The 21,154-nt window shown below is 46.2% G+C and overlaps 1 protein-coding gene across 5 annotated transcripts in view; it reads left to right on the top strand.

The window, feature by feature from the left end:
• Pcnt (pericentrin) overlaps positions 1–21,154 on the top strand; it is an 86,944-nt gene that overhangs the window by 49,607 nt on the left and 16,183 nt on the right. For all 5 annotated transcript variants that reach the window (XM_038341779.1, XM_038341776.1, XM_038341777.1 and 2 more), the window contains 12 exons: positions 1,451–1,654; positions 1,889–2,059; positions 5,007–5,867; positions 6,760–6,939; positions 8,359–9,042; positions 10,208–10,307; positions 12,314–12,480; positions 13,868–14,023; positions 17,087–17,254; positions 18,239–18,431; positions 19,275–19,497; positions 19,634–19,784. In XM_038341779.1, the coding sequence (XP_038197707.1) occupies positions 1,451–1,654; positions 1,889–2,059; positions 5,007–5,867; positions 6,760–6,939; positions 8,359–9,042; positions 10,208–10,307; positions 12,314–12,480; positions 13,868–14,023; positions 17,087–17,254; positions 18,239–18,431; positions 19,275–19,497; positions 19,634–19,784 (3,258 nt within the window). The remainder of the gene's footprint in view (positions 1–1,450; positions 1,655–1,888; positions 2,060–5,006; positions 5,868–6,759; positions 6,940–8,358; positions 9,043–10,207; positions 10,308–12,313; positions 12,481–13,867; positions 14,024–17,086; positions 17,255–18,238; positions 18,432–19,274; positions 19,498–19,633; positions 19,785–21,154) is intronic.

The raw sequence follows: 21,154 nt of genomic DNA, 5'->3' as shown, positions 1-21,154 counted from the left end.
TCCTTCCTTTCTTTCTTTCTTTCTTCCTTTCTTTTTCTTTCTCTCTCTCTCTCTCTCTCTCTCTCTCTCTCTCTCTTCCTTTCTTTCTTTCTTTCTTATATGCATTGGTGTTTTGCCTGCATGTATGTCTATGTGAGGGCATCGGATCTCCTAGAACTGGAGTTACAGACAGTTGTGAACAGCCAGGTGGTTGCCAGGAATTGAGCCTGGGTCCTCTGGAAGAGCAGCAAGTGCTCTTAACCTATAAGCCATCTCTCCAGCCCCCCTTTGAGAGTGAGAACAAGGAGTTGGAAAGATGCCTCACTGGCTAAGAGCACTTGTACATGGTGGCTCAGAACCATCTGTAACTCTAGTTCCAGAGGATCCAACACCCTCTTCCGACACCGGCACAAATGTGTGTGCTTACATACATGTGGACAAAACATACATACACACATTTTAAAAAACAACTGAAAAATTAAAACAAACAAACAAAAAGAGTGAGAATAAGCAGGTGGGGAGCCTTCCCGAGAGGACTGAGTTGGGCAGATGAGTCTCTCCCCGTAAGCAGCCTCCCTGAAGAATCTTGAGAGCTCTTGGACAAGGGAAACACTAGGTTCTTTACAGCTTTGTAGGGATGGCATGAATTTCACATCACATGATGTTGTTCAACATGATGTGTGTATGACAGAAAGCATGGAGCAGGTTTATAAACAGAGCTGCCAAGGCACAGTACTGATGACTTTTTGACTTCCAGAGAGAGCTGTGGGCTGTGTAGCGGGTGTGGCTCGAAGGTGTAGGCTTTTGGTCTAGCATTTTAGAACTGAAATTATGTGTCACCTCTTTTTTTATTGTTGTTGTCTTTGTTTTTGAAGACAGGGTTTCTCCATATTTTTGGCACCTGTCCTGGAACCTGCCCTGTGTGTCACCTCTTAGGACTGGTTGACTGGTTTATCAGTCTTCTTCTCTTAGTTCCTTTCATGTTGTTGCTTCTTTTTATTTTAACTGCTAAAGTGGTATACCATTCTTTTTGTTTTTGTTTTTGTTTTTTTTAAGATTTATTTTATGTGTAAGGTGCTGTATCTGCATATATGCCTGCATTCCAGAAGAGGGCATCAGATCCTATTATAGATGACTGTGAGCCACCAGGTGGTTGCCGGGAATTGAACTCAGGATCTCTGGAAACTGCTAATGCTCTTAACTGTTGAGCCATCTCTCCATTCCCTGTAGTAATCTGTTCTTTTCTGTCAAAATAAGTTTTATTTTACTAATGCATTCGAGGTTATATTCTGCTTAGTGTGTGCTTCTTTTTTGTCCTTAAACCACTGTGCTGATCTGCCTGTAGGTTGCATAGTACACTGAGATTTGAAACAACAGATGACACCTTAGTTGGTTTGTTATAGACTGTTTTATTTGCAAGATTTTTTTTTTAACTCTGTTACGTTCCTTCTACATTTGCTTTTCTGTTTAGGTTGAATTGTTACAAGAAAAATTGAGAGAAAAATTAGATGGATTTAATGAATTGGTCATAAAGAAAGATTTTGCAGATCAACAATTGTTAATTCAAGAAGAAGAAATTAAACGCCTCGAGGAGACAAATGTCAACATACAAAGACAAATGGCCCAGCTCCAGGAAGAACTGGAGAAACAGAAAAGACACATGGAAGAATTCAAAGTAAAGTCCTGTGCATCCTAGTTAGGGCAAAGCACTAACCTGGGGGTGGTGAACAGTGGACGGGTCGTACACTGTGTGGATCAGCTCATAGGGAAAGAAATGTTGGGTCTCTTGGGCATGTGGCATGAGACTAAAACAGGACTTGTATTTTGGGGGCCCTGTAGTAAGCCTAGACAGGTCCTCAATTCCTTGTTTGTCTAAAATAAACATCTCCTCCCTCCTCCCCCAAAATAGGATAAAGAGGTGCTAAAGCAAGAGCACGCGAGTGACTTACTGCCACCCCCTGTACCACAGTGTAGGGCGGATGAAGCTGCGTTTCCTGTGCCTTCTCAGGACAGCCCCCCTAGGGGTCCCGAGACCCAGCCCGAAGTACCAGAGAGAGCACTCCTGCAGCTTGAGAGTGAGGTAAGTAACATGGGCTGTCTGGACCGCCCAGCTGCAGCCCCATGTGCCCTCGCGGCCCTAAGCACTTCTGCCTGAAAGTTGACCATCCAAAAACAGGTAGCAGCATTGTGATCAAAGGATATACTTTGTAACTTTTTGGGATGTATGTCATTCTAGGATAATACCTGCTCTTTGAGATCTTCTAAAGTTGCTTTAATAATTATTAAATCAGCTATAATATTAGATAATTTTTAACACTTCCTCACTTAGATGAAAGAGTTTGGATTTAAAAGAACAGCAAGAAAAGATCAAAGATGACTTAGTAGCTGGGTGTGGTGGCATATGCCTTTAATTCCAGCACTCAGGAGGCTGGCAGATCTCTTGAGTTCAGGGCCATACTGGTTTACTAAGGAAGTTCCAGGCCAGCCAGGGCTACATCGCCCTGTGTCATAAAATAAAATAAAACGACAAAGATGACTTAGTAAGTAAAAATGAAGAAATACTACATCTGAACTTAAAACTAGATAAACAGAACAATGTTGCTGTTGACAGCCTCCAAGGACCTGAAGAGGAGAAGGTGGCCTTAAAGGTAAACTCTGATCTGCCTGCAGAATAAGTGTGTGTTGGTTGTATAAATGCCGAGGCCACCACAAAGTATCTACAGGCCTCCCTCCCAAGTAGAAGAGGGACCCGGGTAGTAGAGAGCGGAGGGCTTCTGTTCTGGGTGCTGCTTGGAGGAGCCTTCTTAGGATTCAGAGTGGAGAGCCAGTGGCCCCGCCCCAGGTCCCCAGGTGCTTTCATCACTAACGGTATGCTCAAGTCCTGATGCGCTGACATTTAGGGGAAGGCTCCTCCACCCCTGGTATAATTAGGGGGAGAGATAAAGCATCATTTCAGCCTTATAGACACACCCTTTCCACTGGTGAGTTTAAAAAAAACAACAAAAAACCAAGACCCAACAAGCCTAAAACCATCTTCCTCCTTTACATGGGAGAAAAACCACCTTGGCTGCAGAAGCAAAAGAGCTGCTCCCTGGCAGAAACCACATGGAGAGGAAATGCCTGCAACTTGAGCAGTGGGGAGAGCTTTGATACATGTTGTTGGTCTTCCAAGGGCACTGGTATCAGTGAACTGTAACAGGCACTGGTGGGGGTTTGCGCTGCTGTGAATGGGCAGGCAGTGTGGAGACAGTGGCGGGTAGTGCTTCTGCGACTGTGAATGTTGAATGTTGCAGAACGCTGGGAGACAGTGTTTGTGCCACCGCGATCGGGCAGTGTAGAGATGGTGGTGAGGAGTATTTATGCCACTGTGAATGATACTGTAAGACATTGGTAGGTGGGTTTGCGCTCAGGCCTGACAAAGATGTGGAGCACGTGTCGGTGCACAGCTGCCTGTGACTTCAGCTCAAGTGGATCTGGTGGCGCCTTCTGGCCTCTGGTTCTCACCCACATGTGGCATATACACACACACATGAATAAAATAATAAATCTTAAATATTAGGAGGATGCTTTCCCACTTCCCCATTTTCTTCTGAAAGTGGTTAACATGATGCAATTTCTTCTTATTGTCTTAATAATAAAGGCAACTGAAGTTCATTTTATTATTTATTTATTTATTTGTTTATTTATTTATTTATTTTGGTTTTTCGAGACAGGGTTTCTCTGTAGCTTTTGGAGCCTGTCCTGAAACTAGCTCTTGTAGACCAGGCTGGCCTCAAACTCACAGAGATCTGCCTGTCTCTGCCTCCCGAGTGCTGGGATTAAAGGCGTGTGCCACCACCGCCAGGCCTGAAGTTCATTTTATTTGTGCAGTTTTGATTTTGTTTGTTTTTTAAAGCCCCATCTGGCCTTGAACTCAGCAATCTCTTGCCTCTGCCTAATTAAATGTTGGGACTAAAAATATATACCACCATATTTAGCTAATTTGGGGAAAACTTTTGATAATTCAATTTTTTAAAGAGTTGTTTATTCATTATGTATACAGTAGTGTTCTGCCTGCCTGTATCCCTGCAGGCCAGAAGAGGGCGCCAGGTCTCACTACAGATCTTTGTGAGCCACAATGTGGGGGATTGTTCACTCAGATGGCTGGAGGGACTGACAGGGCTAGAGCCGACTGCCGTGTGTGCAGTATTCCCCAGACGGCTGGAGAGACAGCAGGTGTGGTTCATTCAGTTCTGCTTGCAAAGCCTCTGGCCTGTGTTCTTACTTCAGTTGTTAGCATGACAGACACCTAAAGTCTAAATGCTGCTTGAGGAAAATCAGACAAGTGAGTTGGCGGTTACAGAGTAAAGAGTCTCCTGAGTGTAGCTGGCGGTGTGTCAGCCCCATGAGTAGACACAGAAGGATATAAGGCAGTAACTACCCTTAGCTGAAGAGAAACTAGAGTTTGAGTTTAAACCCAGAGCTTTGGGGTAGGGAACATGTGCTATGTTGATATTTGTGGGCATCCTTTCTCTGTACCCGAAGAGTGGGCATAGTGTGTTTGGATTTACAAATCCATCTGAGGATAGTATTGGCTTATTTCTGTCTCTGTGCTTCTCTGCTTCTATGTGTTAGTATTCAGACATCTATCCACACTGGCCTGCCCTTGAGATCTGGCAAGCTACATCCTCAGCTGTAGCCACTAAGAGGACCTTGTGCACATTTGCTATTTTCCCTTTTAAAAGGGCCCTGCCCCCCACCCCTGTCTGTTCCTTTATCTTTCTCTCTGCTTCTTTGCCTGTGTCTCTGTTCCTCCCTCTCTCCCTCTGCCTTCTCTTCTGCTCCTGTCCCCACAGGTCCATCTTCCCCCTCTCCTTTTCCCCCTTCTTACGTTCCCTTTCCCCTAATAAAAAGCCCTCCACGTTAACTCTGTTGCATGGCGTCTTTTTCTCACGCACCGTTTTTAATTACAGCACTATGTACTGGGAAGGAGAGGCTCTCGGGCTAATCCGTTCGTGACTACCTTACGACATGTGCTTCCTCTTTAGGTTGTACCCAGTAGAAACTCTGAGATTGAGGAGCTGAAAGCCATCATTGAAAATCTGCGGGAAGACCAAGAACAATTACAGAAGAATAAAGCAGAAGAAATTGAGCAGCTCCATGAAGTCATCGAGAAGCTGCAGAGTGAGCTGACCCTTATGGGGCCCAAGGTGCATGAACTCAGTGATCACCAGGCTAACAGTCTCCACGACGAGCTGTCCTGCCTCCATGCAGAAGGCCAGCGTGAAAAGGACCTACGGAATGAGCTGGAAGCTGCACAGGCAACTAAGGTCTTTGGCCAGCTTCTGGCAGACCAGGCACATGGACACAGCCAAGTCCTGGAGGCACTGCAGCAGCGTTTACAAGATGCAGAGGAGGTTGCTGCAAGACGCTTGGCTGACCTAGAACATTGTGTGGCCCTCAAAGAGGCTGAGGTTGAAGGCATGGCCTCCCAGATCCAAGAATTTGAAGCTATCCTGAAGGCAAAAGAAGCAGTCATTGTGCAGAGAGATTTAGAAATTGACACCATCAAGAAGTGGAAAGTAACTCATTCCCTTGAGCTGGAGACCATCCTCTTGGCTTTGACACACTTCTGTCATGCTCTGGAACAGCAGACCCTGGCCACCCCTGAGGAGCCTCCTGAGCTCCAGCAGCTGCGAAAGCAGTGCGCTCGCCTCAGCCACCAGCTGCAAGAGCTGCACCGGCGCTTCCTGAGTTGCCAGGTGGAGCTGGACCGGCAGCAGGCTCACGCAGAATCTGTTGGCTGCTCATCCCCTTGTGCGGATGCACAGGCAAAATATGACGGTCAGTTGGAGCAGGACAGTGTCAGCACGGGGCTGGCCTTGGTGCCCCGCAGCTCGGCTCCACAGGTAGGCCTCGGTCGTTGGGGGCTACAGTAGGGAGCTTTCTGTTTCGGAGCTGGAAGTGGGGGGGTGCCCTGGGGCCAGGCGGGATGCTGGGTTGTTGTCGTCATCCTCCAAGGCTTCTGTCTTCTTAACTTTAGTGACTTCTTTTTAGTTTGGACATGGGCTCCTGGTGTCATTAGTGGCTCCTAACAGGGCAGAGATGAGAGCCTGGAGTTTGGGTTACTTGGGCCATCAATTCCAGTGAATCCTAGTGGTGTCACGCCAACTTCTTAAACCAGTTCTTTTAAAGTTCTGGTACCATGTGTAGTGACATAGAGGTCTCAGCATTAATTTCATGGGGTTTTGTTGTGTCTCCAATCAAATGGTTTTTTTTTTTTTTTCAATAATCCTATCCCGTGGAAACCATTTTAAGCTCATTTCACTTTGGAGCAGAATGTCCTACCCAAGGTGCCTTTTAAATGTTCTTTTATTAAATGGTGGCTCACGCCTTTAATCCCAGCACTCGGGAGGCAGAGGCAGACATCTCTGTGAGTTCGAGGCCAGCCTGGTCTACTGAGTGAGTTCCAGGACTGTTACACAAAGAAACCCTATCTCAAAAAAAAAAAAAAAAAAAATTCCAGTTTGACTTGAGTATAACTTTCGGGATTAGCTGCTCCTTTCCCAGCTGCTCTGCTCTGTGGCTCCTACCACAGGCGTCCTCCTCCCTGAGTCCTCAGCCTGATGTTGTACCCACCGCACTGGTGGGTAGTGAGCAGTCGCTGAAGCCCCTTCCCTTTGGTGTCTCTGCTCTTTGCGGCGTGAGTGCTCGGGTGTCTGAGGGGAAGCCAGGCTGCACCTGAGTCCCTGACTAACCCAGCTCCAGCTTTAGAGGCTCTCTCTGTTTCCTCTGGTCCAGGATAATCTACAGCCTGCCAAAGTCCTCGTGACACTAAAGGATGCCAGTCTCCACAAGGCAGAAAGTGTGATGTCTGTGCTCGCAGTCTGCCAGAGGTGGTTGGAGGCAGAGATGCTTTTAGTGAAGAATGCAATGCCTTTGAGCCTGGAGGATGACAGCGAGGCGCTGGAAGGGATGCAGGTGTGTGGGCTGGTTGGCGGCGTTGGTGGATGCTGCCTGGGGTAAGGTCTGCTGGGCCTGCCTGTCCTCGGCTGGGCGAGACTCGGCACAGGGGTGTGTATCACCACAGAGGATGAGAGTATCCCATAGACTGCATCCATATAGTGGGATCTCCCCTGAGTCCATATCCCTGTTATATTAATTTTCCTCGTTCAGCTTTATTTAAAAATGTTTCCTGTAATGTGAGTAGATGTTTTATTCATGTGAAGACCAAATTCCCCCCATTCTCCATCCTTGAGATTTTCACCTTTTCATTGTCCCTGCCGGTGTCTTTCCAACTTTCAAAGTCTTGATATTTGTTTTTGAGCCTTATGGCCCCCCCATCTTTTACGCTATGAAAGGTCAATTTTTACTTTAGGAAAGAAAGGCCCCTTGGGGAACTTTGGATTGTTGCTGGGTCATGATTTAATGAGGAAGCAGGTGACAGCAGCCCTCGCCTTGGGTTGGCCCTCAGGTTGAGGGGCTGCTCCCTGTCCTAGACGTGTAGCATGTGTCACGCCACCAGTGCCCCTGTGAGAGTAAGTTCGTCCTGGTGTGTGCGCACTGGTGGCCTACTCGTGGATGCTTACAAGACAGGCCACGATTCCTTAGCCAACTGTAGCCCCAAACGACTCTTGAAGCTGGGTGTTCTCAGTACACATGTGGCACTGGACACCTGAAAGACCGTGATGGCCCCTCTGACGTGAGCATTGTGTACATGGTGGACGCCCAGAACGCTTGCCACACTCCTGCGTGCGCTGTGTCCACATTCGTGTCTTAGAACATGAAAGACTTAGGACTGCACGCTTGGCTGGACCCAGGCTAAGAGCAGGGCCTGGGTGGGCTGTGATTCTGAGAGATGTTTCTATCTATCTCAAGAGTCCTTTGGACACTCAGGAAACACATTCTGTGCAAAAACTCTTGCCAGCTTGCTTCAGCAGCCTCTCCCTGTGCTCAGCCCTGTGGCATCACAAACAGTGCCAGCTTTGTGCTGATAAGGAAACTCCACATTCATTACAGCAATTGCATTTTTTGTTTTCCATTGTTTGGATATAGAACCTTCTAGTTCCTTTTTTCCTCAAAACAAAAGAAAAAGAAAGAACAAACCAAAACCCTGAGTCTTAGTAAATCAACACTGTCCTTGGTTATGGTGTTATGATGTTTGTCATTTAGGCAAAAACAAGTAAACAAACCAGCAAACTCAAAAACAAAAAAACTTTTAAGTTTTAATTCTTTTTTCATGGCATTAAATAAACTTGACATCTTAGTGTCTAGAGGCTTCCTCATGGATCCTACTCATAGGTGCTCACTGTTTGAAAATAGTTGAGAAATTCTAGAGAGATAATGGCGGGGTGTATCGTAACTCAGCTGCTTCACTTGGTGTGTTCTCTTCACTCGTAGGCTAAGGAAAAGCAGCCGGAAGCTTGTCAGCTGGGCAGTGCGACTCTCATAGCCCAGGTGAAACAACTTCAGGAGAAACTGAACCACCTGGTGTGTTCCATGGCCTCTAGGGACACCAGCGCGGAAAATCCTAAATTACCGCAGCCGAACCCATCAGAAAATGGTTCCAGTAATAATTGTCATAACGATGAAGAAGGCAGCGTGTCCCCTCCTGTTGATGGATATAATATTGCTAAAACTACATGGGATGTCATCGACGTCATTAAAAGTCAGGATTTGTTGGCCCAAAATGAAATGCCAAGTTTTCCCCCTCAAGAAACATTAACACTACAAGGCAGACCTCTTTCCTCTCAAATCAGCGTGCACACTGATTCCCTCCACACTGAGGGGGCTGAGCCCCTCAAGGACCCAGTAAGGGCCCTGGACCTGTCTTCCTGGAGCTCCCCCGAGGTCCTCCGGAAGGACTCAAGCCTAGAGCCCCAGCACAGCCTCCCCCTGACACCCCACACAAGTACAGTGAGCCTGCACAGTGTGGATACCTCCTCCCAAGGCTGGACGGACTCACTGCTGCTGGCCGATGCGTCAGGGCTGCTTTGTTACCCGGGCAGGTCAGCAGCAGGACAGGCCCCACTGTGGGTGGTGGCTCCTTCGGCTGAGAACTGCCATGTGGAGAAGCCAGCTGCGGTAGGTGTCTCCCCGCACTCCCTGCTGTAGCATTTGTGGGTGGTCAGGGTTTTCGTAGGGATACATCACAGCCAGGCTATTGTTGGCTCATTTCACTGTAGGTGCCTCCTAGGTGCTGAGGAGCCTGGTTTTCCAGAAGAAATCAGTCCTACATGTAACTGTTTTAGGGGCATTTAGACCATGTTAGTCATATCTGAAACATGAAGGTTAATTGTCATCCTCAGAAATATACGTGGTGTGTCTATACTCATGTTGATTCTGAGTAGCACAGTCGTAATTCTTGTGTAATTCACCAAAGGACTCGTAGTCGGAAATGGTTTAGATTTTGTGTGTGTGCGTACACATGGAGGCCAGAGGGCAATGTCACGGCTTCCTCCTCGGTCGCTTTCTACCTTATCATGAGCCAGTGTCCTTCTCTGAGCCAGAGCTTCCTATTTGGGCTGGGCTGGCTGTCTCAACCTAGAATTCCAAGTGCAGATATTCTAGATCCGTGCCACCCCACCTGGGTTTCCATGTGGATGCTGGGGGTGTGGATGCACACACAGCATTGGCTAAGCCATAGCCACAGCCCTAGGTTTATCTTAGGTAATAGTCCATGTGCTTAATGCATTCTTATGCATGTGATGCTGATTCTATTTAAGAACACTTCAGTTTGCTATTTTTTAAGTTTGATTATATTTTTCTATTTTGAGATACTTTTTTATGAAAATTCTTTGGGGGAATACATGTTACCTAAGATCCATATGCTATCATTTATGCTCATATTTTAAGTATCTGAGGTATTTGCTAGTGGCTACTTATAAAGGTTATTTTTTATAGTGTCTTTTTTTTAATTACATTTTATTTATTGTGTGTTTGTATGCGGCACATGGAAGCCAGAGAACATCTTGTGGGAAACGTTTTTCTTTTTGCCATGTGGGTCCCATGCTTCACACTTAGGTTACAAGTGCCTTTATTCACGGAGCCATTTCCCCACCCCTTAAAAATGCCCCTCGTGCTGATGGAGTTGTGGGCAGCACGTGGTTCCAGCATCTCCATCATATCTGCGTGTTCTGAGTGTTTTGAGCTGGGTTCTCTGTGGGAAGCTGATATGTTCTGACCTTAATGAGTTTTCGTCTGTTATTTACTGTTGTGTGACCATATACAAATCTGCCTGTCTGAATAGGAGAAGGATGTCGAAGACTTTATTGTAACATCTTTTGATTCTCAAGAATTATTAACATCCCTTCATGAATTAGCAAGAAGAAGTGATGGGAGTGGGAAAAGTGAGTCAGTCTTTCTGATTTTTTTTAATGATGTGTTTGTGTGTGTGTTTATGCATGTGTCTGCATGTTTTTAGGATTCGGAAGAGTCTAAAGATTCTACCATGTCCTCCTTGTTGTCCAAGCTCTGTCACCTACGTGTGCCCTGAGTATAAGTTGCCAACATGCTGCTATTTGTCTAAGAATGTCATTGTGTTTTCTGAAGTCAGGGGCTCAGCACAGTGCATAGCACCTGTACTTCATCGTGTCCTTGGATCCTAAGCAAATTGTGCCAATTGTCCCTGTAGTGTCCTTCACAGATAGAGAGGAGAAAAAAAGCAGGTCAGGTCTTAGCTTTTTCTGCCTCCCCAGTCTGCATGTGGAGCAATCCTTTTGTCCCTCTCTGGGCTTTAAACACCAACATTTGCAAAGCGCAGAAGTGGGAATTGTTCACAGGGTCTGGCTTGTTCTTGAGGTTGAGCATGGGCTATGGCGTCATCACCTCAGGGTGTTAGTGGGGTCATTTCGGACCCCACGGGCCACAGTTGTGCCTGCCAGGTCCTGTGCTGTCCCCGGAAAAGTCTTGGCGACGTGTAAATGTTGTTCTGTATATCTGATCTACTGTCCTTGTTCCCTTCTCTCCAGGTTCTTGTGGGTTCCATTTTATTAAAGATGTTGGGCCAAACTTTGATCATCTAAATTCTCAATTTCTCCTGTAATTGCTTATCTTTTTCCAAGTCAGTATATGTAGGGTGTTTCAAATCATCATCTCTTTCAAGAATTTTAAAGAATGAGATCACAATGAAATGTCGTCCATTAGCGTTTATAAATATTTGTAAAGTGTTAATGCAAGAACCTTTTAAGTTCAGTCTCCATCTGCTCAGTTGGAGCATATGGTTTAAGCAGCTGAGCGTCTGTGTTGCGTTCCTTAGATGACTTCTTTCCAGCCCCCAGCTTGGGTTCAGCATTCCCTGGGGACATCTGTGCTTTAGTATTTGATGTATCTTCAAACCACATCTGCTATTTAAAATAGCATCTAGCCAGGCCTGGTGGCACACACCTTTAATCCTAGTACTTGGGAGGCAGAGGCAGGCACATCTTGGTGAGTTAGAGATCCCGTCTCAAACAAAACAAAAATAAATAATATAGCTTCTGAACATAGCATGAATTCCCCTTGCTTCGCTCCTCTCGTCAGCCTTGGAGGTCTGTGTGCCTGTGTCCATCTCTGTGCATGTTAGCACATAAAGGCGGCGAGTTCTTGGTTGTCCACTCTGGTTTTCCTACCTCCTGCTTGAGAAAGTGTCTGGGCTTTCTCTGTACATATTAAGATTTCCTTTTGTTGCTGCGCTTTCCTTCCCAGTATATTTTGGCGTTAATATTTCCCTTGCTCACCTGAGACTGTAGAGTGACTTTCCTTGAAGTGGAGATCCTCTTCTCTCCCTGGGCACCAGACCTCACTGTACCTTATTGGCCAGCATGTTCCTGTAGGCTTTCCTGGGCTATTGTAGGCTAGCGGCCTGAATCTCCAGCTTACATGCTCCCAAGAGCTTGTAAAGCCCCTGACTGGTGCCACAAGTTCTGGATTGTGTTCAGTGCTATTCCTACCTCATGTCAAGTCAGAAACATTTACCTTTCTAGACCAGATGTTCATCCAGCCGCACCCACCTCCGCTAGGCTTGGTGCCCTTTGCGCTGTATTCTTGGTCCCTGTGCTGGGTGTGAAGTACCTAGACCTGAGGTATAGTCCAGTTGCTCCTCAGTCCTTTCTGGGATGCAGTTGTCAGTGAGGGTTACCAGGTACACACCCATGTAAGGAGCTGAGATAACTGAGCTTCATGTTTGAGTCACAGACAACACATCAAACATGCAAAGCAGTGTTTCCTTCCTTACTCTTCTCCCCCTGTTTGTGTTTCATGAGTTTGTTTACCGCCCTTGCCTGCTGCACACCAGTGTTTGATGTGGCGTGAGTGGCTGTAACTGTAGCTGGAAATGGATATTGTGGCTTCGGCTCCTGACCCTGTGTGCTCCTAGGCAATGGCCCGAGCAGTGCTCTCATGCTGACTTTGGGCTCAGGAGGATCCGAGACTCCCACCACCAGTCTTGTAACTGCAACTGCTGGTGCCCTTCCTCTCTCTGGAAGATTTGTCCCCTCCCCAGAAGCAATGAAGGAGAAGGAAATCCACGCAAAACACATGAAGGTAAGAGCCAAGAGCTATAGTCCAAGAGCATTGTCAGCCTACAGCGAGAGGAAAGGCCTGTCCCTTCCTTCTTCGCTAGCCTACGCCTGCACCTATCCAGGTGCTCAGCCTTAGCCCGTTGTGGGGCACACTCATCCTGAGCCACCACCGTCATGGGAGTCCCACCTGAAGGCTATCTTCTGTGGTCCTGTGCCAGTCCCACAGGTGGTGGTGTCCCCCTAGGTAAGGACTTTGAAGCATCATACTTGAGGGTATCAGAACTGGCTTGTCCTTGTTGTGTGTTCTGAGGCAGAGTACTGTTTTCTTCAGAGAGAGAAAGGCTACTTGCTGCCATTGAACAGGCATGCGATTTATGCCAAAGACATTCTTGTCAACATGGCTAGATAAGTAAATGGTATCATGCCAGTATGGTGTCTTAATAAAATAATAGAAGTATCCCAAAACAATGGTTATTTTTTTTGTAACAGTCTCGTTGTGTAGCCCAGCCTGACCTCTAACCCAGCCTGTCTAGTGCTGAGATTGTAGGTTGAGCCATCATACCTAATGAAACTTTTTTGTGTATGTGTGTTGGGGGGGGGGGTGTTTTGCACGCCAGAAGAGCGCATCATATCGTATTGTAGATGGTTGTGAATTGCCTGCGAGTTTTTCATATACCATTTGTGTGCCTCTTGTCCACGGTGGCCAAAAGAGGTTGTCAGATCCCCTGGATTAAAGATGCAGCTGGTAGTGAGGTGCCATGTAGGCCCTGGGAATGGAACCCGTGTCTTCTAGTAGACCAGTTAGCACTCTTAACTGCTGAGTCATCTCTTTAACCCCACCAGTAGATTTTAACAATTTTAATGTTCTTAAGAACTCTGAAATTATATTAAAGTAAAACTTTATTGCTTCCAGAATGGAAACCAAGGAACTGGGGAGAGTATTCAGAAATTCCACAGTGGCATGAGGGTCTGAGGGTGATCCTAACACATAAACCAGGGCAGGGCCCCTTGTACCTGTCAGCAGGGGGCGGTCAGCGACAGGAGGTCCCTGGGGTTCACTGGCCAGCTGGAGCTGAACTTCCTGAAGTGGGCTCTAGGTTAAGGGAGAGATTCTGTTTTGAAAAATAAGGTGAGGAGTGATTGAGGAACACACTGGTCTCTATACACGTATGTATAGGACACACACACACACACGAATTTGGAATAACTGATCTGTTTTATTTCTTTGTGTCTTTCCAAATTTTCTATGGTACAAACCATTGAAGAGAGGTTTTTAGTATTTAAGCAACCTAACAATAAAATAATTTTTTTAATTTTCAGTTAATGAATTGAGGTGGTGGTAGTTCACTGTGTGGATGGTAGGTTTGTGCTGCTCTGTCCCCCTTCCTGATGTATTTTTTCTGCTGTAGGCTTTGCTGCAGATGGTATTTGATGAGAGCCACCAGATACTGGCCTTATCAGAGAACCAAGACCTCCCCAATTTGCTGAGCAAGGGTGAACCGCTGGATGGCCTTCCAAGGGACAGGCAGGCCCTTTTAGAGGTGACAGCCGACAGAAGAGAGAAGGTAGGAAATTGCTGATTCCGTGAGAAGGAGCCAAGTGCAGCAACAGAGCTCCTTCTGGGCCTAGGACCTGTTATAATGTGGGCATGTCTCTGTGTCTTTGGTCAGCATGCCTGCTCCTGGCCGGAGCCCCAGGAAGCACAAAACACCCAGCCGAGCAGCTCCATATAACTCTAGACCGGGGCCCAGCAGGTGCAGCAGCAGGAAGGGAAGGAAAGAGGGTTGCCCATTATATTAGCTTTTTTTCTGTAGCTGTGATCAAGTACGGCAACGAAGGCAACCTACAGAAGGAAGAGCTTAATTTGACTTATGGTTCCAGTGCATAAGAGTCCATTCTGGTGGGGCGGCATGGCAGGAAGCAGCGGGCATGGTGGCAGGAGCACAGCCGAGAGCTCATGTCTCAACCACAGGCATGAGGCAGAAAGAGTAAGCTGTAAGTGGGTAAAGCTCTTTACTCTCAAAGCCTGCCCCAGTGGCATACTTTTTCCAGCAAGGCCAAGCCACCTCTACCTCCCCAAACAGTGCCACCAGCCATGGACCAAAGGTTCAGATGCCTTGGACTATGGAGGACATTTCACAGTCAAACCACTACTCCCAGGTTTTCTCCATCTCACCTCACACGTCTACCAATATTAACAACAAAAGCACTTATTGTGTGGGGAGGGGTTGCCACATCGGGCGTGTGGAGGTCAGGGTGTATGTGGGAGTTGGTTTTCTCCTTGTACTGTGTGTCTCCTGAGGATTGGACTCAGTTCATCAGGGTCGGCCGCACAAGCCTTTACCTGCGGAGCCATCTTGCTGCCCCTGATTATCAGTATTTTCAATTAATTTATTTTATGTGTATGAGCATTTTGTCTGCATGTATGCCTGTGCACCACATGCGTGCCTGCTGCCCAGAGAGGCCAGAAGAGGAGTCGGATCTAGTTGTACTGGAGTTACAGACAGTTGTAGGCTAACGTGTGGGTCCTCTGGAAGAGTGTCTGCTCTGCTCTTACCCCTGAGCCATCTCTCAGCCACTCCTACCAGTAATAAGATTTTATTAATATTTTTTGAGAATTTTATACATGTTTTGATCATATTCACCCCACCTTCTTTTCGATTCATCCTACTTTTCTTCCCTACATACCGTGTGTGTGTGTGTGTGTGTGTGTGTGTGTGTGTGTGTGTGCGCTTACCTGTTGAATGATCTCAGGTTGAGAAATACCAGGCTAGCTACAAGACAGAACAATTATATTTTTCTTTATTATAAGGGACAAACTCATGAAACAGGAACGAGAAGTCCAAGCTCAGCTGTGTAGTGCAGGAACCACAGAGCATTTTAATCCCGGTACCCTAAAAGTCACACCCCTTACTTGATCCTACCTTTTAAAGTTCATTGGCTGACAGAGATTCCCCATTACCTCCCCCTTTTGACTAAATAAGAGAGTTCCAAACCCAATACAAAACTATATACAATAGGAACATATCAAGTATAAAATTACAACCAACATAAATAATATTAAACAAGGAACACATGTTAAATGTTTAATAAATATTCTATTTTAAAAGAGTATACGTTTTGTATCAGAAATGGCTTGGCTAAATCATGAGAGGAAGGTAACTAGGACTGTTTAATCTCTAACCCCATCAAAGGCCTGAGAATGGAGAGAATATTACTTGAGCAGGCAGGAAGTACACTCAAGGATCTTTCAAAGCAAGGAGTATATGACAGAGACAATTGGCTACCTGAGCAATAACCCAAAGTCTCATTTGCAATGTTAAAGCAACCAACTTTGGCTAAGGCCTGGCATAACTAACAGACCATTTTCAGAGGCAGGAAATTTTTCAGAACCATCTTACTCTGTCTTGGCAAGGTTTGACAGTCTTTTTTTGTGTCCTTCTTATTCACTCTGGACACCATACACTTTGTCAGTGGTCGAGGTATGGGCAGTTCCTTGCCCAAAGACCAATTGTGCCAAGAAGAAAACAAACTCCAAGTGAAATGTCTTTGGTGCTCAACAATCTCTTGGGAATAGATTGGTGCTGTCAGGATGTCTCATGTCAACAGAACCCTAAATTATTTAAATGCCATGTTCTACAGATCCTTGAAGTGGTTGAAGATTACCTATCTAGGCAGACTACAATCTCCATGTATTTAAAGAACCTAATTAATTTGACTGTATGTATAACAAACATGAATAACTATAGACCTATAATACTTAATACCTGTATAATTAAAGACTAAGACTACATATCAGAATACTAAATAATTTTTAAACTGTGCAGTGAATGAGGAAAACGACCTCAAAATGTAAACAATGTATAAGTATCTTGATCAGAGGTAGGACTTTATAATATAATATGAAAACATATCCTAAAAATTGTATCAATATACAAAATGTCTTAAACAGAGGTAGAAATATGCATACATACAATCTGGCAAAATAACTTTGCATAGGTGTACAAATATTGTAAACAGAAATAACAAATATAATTTGAACTTGTATCAATATACAAAAAATTATACCAATGTAAATTGTCCATAATAGGTCACAAGTATTTACTCTATTACCCACTATTATTATTAGTATGAATAAGTTCTCTATTATCCCATTCAGTTTTTCCTTTTTTTTTTTTTTTTTATCTCTGGGCCTACAGAGTTTCCACAGTGTCCCCAACCCTGAAGACAAACTTTGTTGGGAGAGGGGATGTCATCTTCTAGAATTACTTCCTGCGGTCACTGGGGGTGTTGTTCTTTTTAGGAGATCCTGTAAAGTGATGGTTAAGTTTTAAGAGAACTGTCTAGTATAATTGCAAATGATTTCTGAGTAGTCAGTGGGGGTTTTCAAAGTTCTTATTTGGAGTTCTGGCCAGAATGTTGCAAGAAGGTGCACCATTTTAGCAGTTGGCACCCAAAATGAAAAATATGACATAGACAAAATAGGCATGGATAAAACACAGACTGTGTGTGTCTAAGCGTGCGTGTGAGGGTGAGTTTAAAGCAGGTGCCTTGCACGTTCTAGGCAGGCCTCTGCCACAGAGCCTGCACCCCAGTCCCGCACTGAGTCTCTGGTTTCTCGTCCACAGGAATCTTTGAAAACACACCTTACATGGAGTGAGGAGCTTTTGCGGGCCCTACAAGAAGTGTTTGCCAGAGAGCAGGAGAATGCCGGGCTGCAGTCTAGACCTTACGGCTTAGACCTAGGAGATTATAACGCCCTGTTCAAGAGGCTGGAGAAGGTTATTCAAGAGCGGGTGAGCAACAGTTGAATCTAGGCTTTGCTTTACCACCTTCTGGAGGATGTAAGGGATGTGTCTTTTAGGAAAGTTTTGGTTTGCATGTTTTTCTAAACTTTGGAACGTTGTGCCCACTGACCAAGGACACCGTGTGGAATATCATGCTGTCACTTGTTAAGTGTTTTTAGCAAAATCTCAGTTGTTCGATTTTATCAATAAAGACTCGGGAGCCAGATGCTGGGGTGAAATCCTGCTAGCTCAGAGAGGCAGGGAAAGCACTTGACTGAACGTCCTCCTCCACCGACTCAACATCTGTCCCTTCTTCCTGGGTCCCTCTCACCATCCTCATGACCCCCTCTTCCCTGCTGTTGTTTTTTTTTTTCTTGTTCACTTCCTGTCAGCTGGTCACCTGCTCCACCTCTTGACCTGTGGTTGATTTTATTTAATCCTGTTTACAGTATTCAAGAGAAAGTGTGTGCTGGGGCTGGGCCACACCCCAGCTAGAAGCAGGTTTTTCTAGGAAATAGCACAGTCTCATGGTTCACAGTGGACAAGTATCCTGCAACAGTAAGCACTAGTGTGCTTGGTGAATTCTTCCCTGGGTCTTTCTCCCCTCAACATGGCTGGCAAAAGGAACAGGCTGTCTGGGCTTGCCTGCACGGCCAAGCACACTGTTCACTGGCCAGAGGACGTTAAGCATGGTGCAGGACACTAGAAGCCCTGTTTGTGCCATTGCCCACAGATGAGAAGTCTAGACTTGAAGTGGTGGTGCTGATACAGCACTGCCCGGGCCCAGAGCTGTCAGGAAAGGGGCTTGGAGGGAAGGCCCTGGGCTACTGTGCTCCTGCTACCCCTGTGTGGTCGTCCAACTTGTTCCTTACAGGAAGCTTGGGTTTGAAAGGGCTTAGCTATGCAGAGTGAAATGAGCTTGGCTTCCCCCTCCTAGCTTGGGGGTGCTCACCATTCAGCATTCACACTTCATTGTCCTTCCCCATCCTCCAGGGAGACCTGCAGAAGGTCCAGGAACACCTGTGTCTGCCAGACAGGCGCAGCCTGCTCTCTGAGGTTCAGGCTCTGCGTGCTCAGCTCCGCATGACACACCTCCAGAACCAAGAGAAACTACAGCAATTGTGTGCAGCCCTGACCAGCACTGAGGCCCGTGGGAGCCAGCGGGAGCACCAGCTGCGGAGACAAGGTGGGTGCTCCTGTCACTCTACACCTGCCCCACACCTGCTCACGCTACCTCGGGATGCAGTAGGCAGGCGGAATTGCCAGGTCCTCACGTACAAAGGCCCGGTGGTTCTGGATGGGTGCAAGTGTTTGCGACTCTTGCCATCTCTCAGTGGAGGTCAGGAATTGTTAAGGAATTTTTTTATAGGCAGCATCTGTGAACAAATGGAGTATCTCCTTTCTGACCATTGTATTGATCCGGCCTTAGCCTGACAACCTTCCTGACATTCAGTTATTTACTCTTTTGTGTGGGTCAGTGTCTCTGTTTTCATTTGGTTTCTGCTGAGTAATCACCGTTATGTTGGTTCATGTGCGTGTCTGGACTATACTCAGTTTTTTGTGTGTTTACAAGCATCCTGGTCTGCAGTCTTAGACTCTTTTTGACTCTCATGTTGGCAAAGCACTGGCCTTGTGAGAATCAGTGTCGCCTTCTCCTGTATTTCAGAGGACAGTGCAGAACCAGGCTAGTTTCTTCCTGAGGTTCAGGGAGAATTTCTCAGCCAAGCCATGAGGGCCTTGACTCATCTCTGTTGTGGATATGTGTGTGTGTGAGGTTGGCTAGTGCTGTAGGTCTCAGGGACATGTCCTGACCAGGAGTTTAGTACCTAAGAAAAAATGGTCTCAGAAGACAAAGGGGCGTGTCCCTGAGTGGCTTTGACTCCCTTAGAGACAGTGGCTTCCAGTTCACAGAAATACCATTTCTCCCTTAAAGGAGCACATCTCCACCAAAGCAGCATCATTTATAATTTGGTTTGTGTGGTACACTGGACGTCAGGGTAATGTTGTCTGATGTCTTGATCTTTCTTAGTTGAACTATTGGCATACAAAGTTGAACAGGAAAAGTGCATAGCAAACGACTTACAGAAAACCTTGAGCAAAGAACAAGAGAAGGCGAGCGATGTCCGGAAACTCCTGATGGTGGAACAGAGTGCAGTTCAGGATCTGAAGTCGGAGCTGCATGCATGTAAGCAGGAGAACACACGGCTGTTGGAGTCCCTGGACAAGGTGCAGCAGGAAGTCCTGCGGCTCAGGTATGGCCATGCGATGTGACTGTTGGCTGGCCAGTGCCGGGGGAGCTCTTGGACTTAGACGTGAGACTAAAGAGAGGGATCCCCGGCAGGATGCCCCCCTGCACAGGCCTCATTGCTGCCTGTTGTCTCCTCCCAGAGCCATGCTCGACGGGAAGGAGAACGAACTGAAGGTCGCCCTCGAGGAGCTGGAGTGTGAGCGTGGAAAGGAGCGAGCCCTTCAGGCCCAGCAGGAGGAGCAGCAGCTGCGGCACCTGCAGAAGGAGGGCCAGAGCTCAAGGGCCCTGGAGGTGACTGACCTTCTTATTCTTTATGGCAGCCTAGCTGAAAGGAATTGAAGACAAAATAAGGCTATTTTTTTTAATTTATTTTATTTTTGAGATTATGATATAATTATGTCATTTCCCCCTTCCCTTCTGTTTGAAAATGTTCCATGTAATATACTTCAGTTTGCTCTCTTTCAAATCCATGGCCTGAATTCAACCTGCTCACTCTGCACACTGTTACTTGTTTGTATGTTTTTAGGGCTGACCATTGGTATTGGATAGCCAGTTAACATGCTGTTTCATGAGGAGAACTTCGATTCTCAGCATTCCTTAGTTGTCTGTAGTTTTTTGTTGTTGTTTTTTTATTTTTTTACCCCCCTCCCCCACCGCCCCTGCTCCTGTCACTCCACACCTGCCCCACACCTGCAGTTAACTCTGACTGTTTGGAGCTGGGAGCTTCAGATGAGAAAGAACCTGTGAGTTTGTGCTTCTTGTTGCCTCGTTTGATGTGTGTGATCTTTTCTAGTCCATCCATTTACCTACTAAGGGGGTTTCATTCTTCTTTCCAGTTGAACAGTATTTCATAGTCATGTGCCACATTTTCATTACCTGTTAGTCAACTGACGGACATGTAGGTTGTTTGCATTTCCTGGCTATTAATATAACAGCGATGAACGTGGTGAGCAGTTTCTGGAGTGGGATGTCGTGTCCTTTGGGCATGTGCCACGGAGTAGTATAGCTGCGTCATGTGGTGGGTTTATTTTTAGCCTTTTCAGACTTTCCCAAACTGATTTTCATAGTGGCAGGACCAGTTTTCAAGTTGAGGTTGTTGGGTTTTCCAGTTCCGTCTTTATTTTGGCTTGAGTCCTCTTCAGTGTTTCTATCTCCTTACTGAATGCTTTCCTCAAGTCCCAGAGTGGCTTCATCATTTCCACCAGCCTTCTGTTTGTGTTTTCCTGGGTGTCGCTCAGACATTTCTTCTCAAGGTCTTGTTCCATCATTTCATTGAGTTGTATCTTCTTTAAGCTCCTGGGATTCTTGTAAGAAGTCAGCGATTGTTATAAAGTCTGTGTTCTGGGTTTCATCAGATAATTCTCATTTCTCCATTTCCGGTGGGTTTGAAGAGAAGATGCTGCCTTGATCTTTCATGTTGTTGTTCCTCCTCCGATGAGATCTGGCCACGTGGACTCATTAGTTCTACGTCTCTTATGGACAAAGCAGGTTGGGGCAGGAGAGAGGACCTGCAGGCTAGGCCTGGAGGCTGGAGATGGCTTGGGTGAAGTAAAGACAGGGGACTGGGCTGACGCACAGGATGCGCCTCCTGGTCTAATCCTGGAGTGTGGGAGTAGGAGTAGGTCTATCTGGGTAGAAAGATTGGATGTGGTATAGGAGGG

Source organism: Arvicola amphibius, chromosome 9, assembly GCF_903992535.2.
Source record: "Arvicola amphibius chromosome 9, mArvAmp1.2, whole genome shotgun sequence".
NCBI lineage: Eukaryota > Metazoa > Chordata > Mammalia > Rodentia > Cricetidae > Arvicola > Arvicola amphibius.
This window is presented reverse-complemented; position numbering and strand designations above follow the sequence as displayed.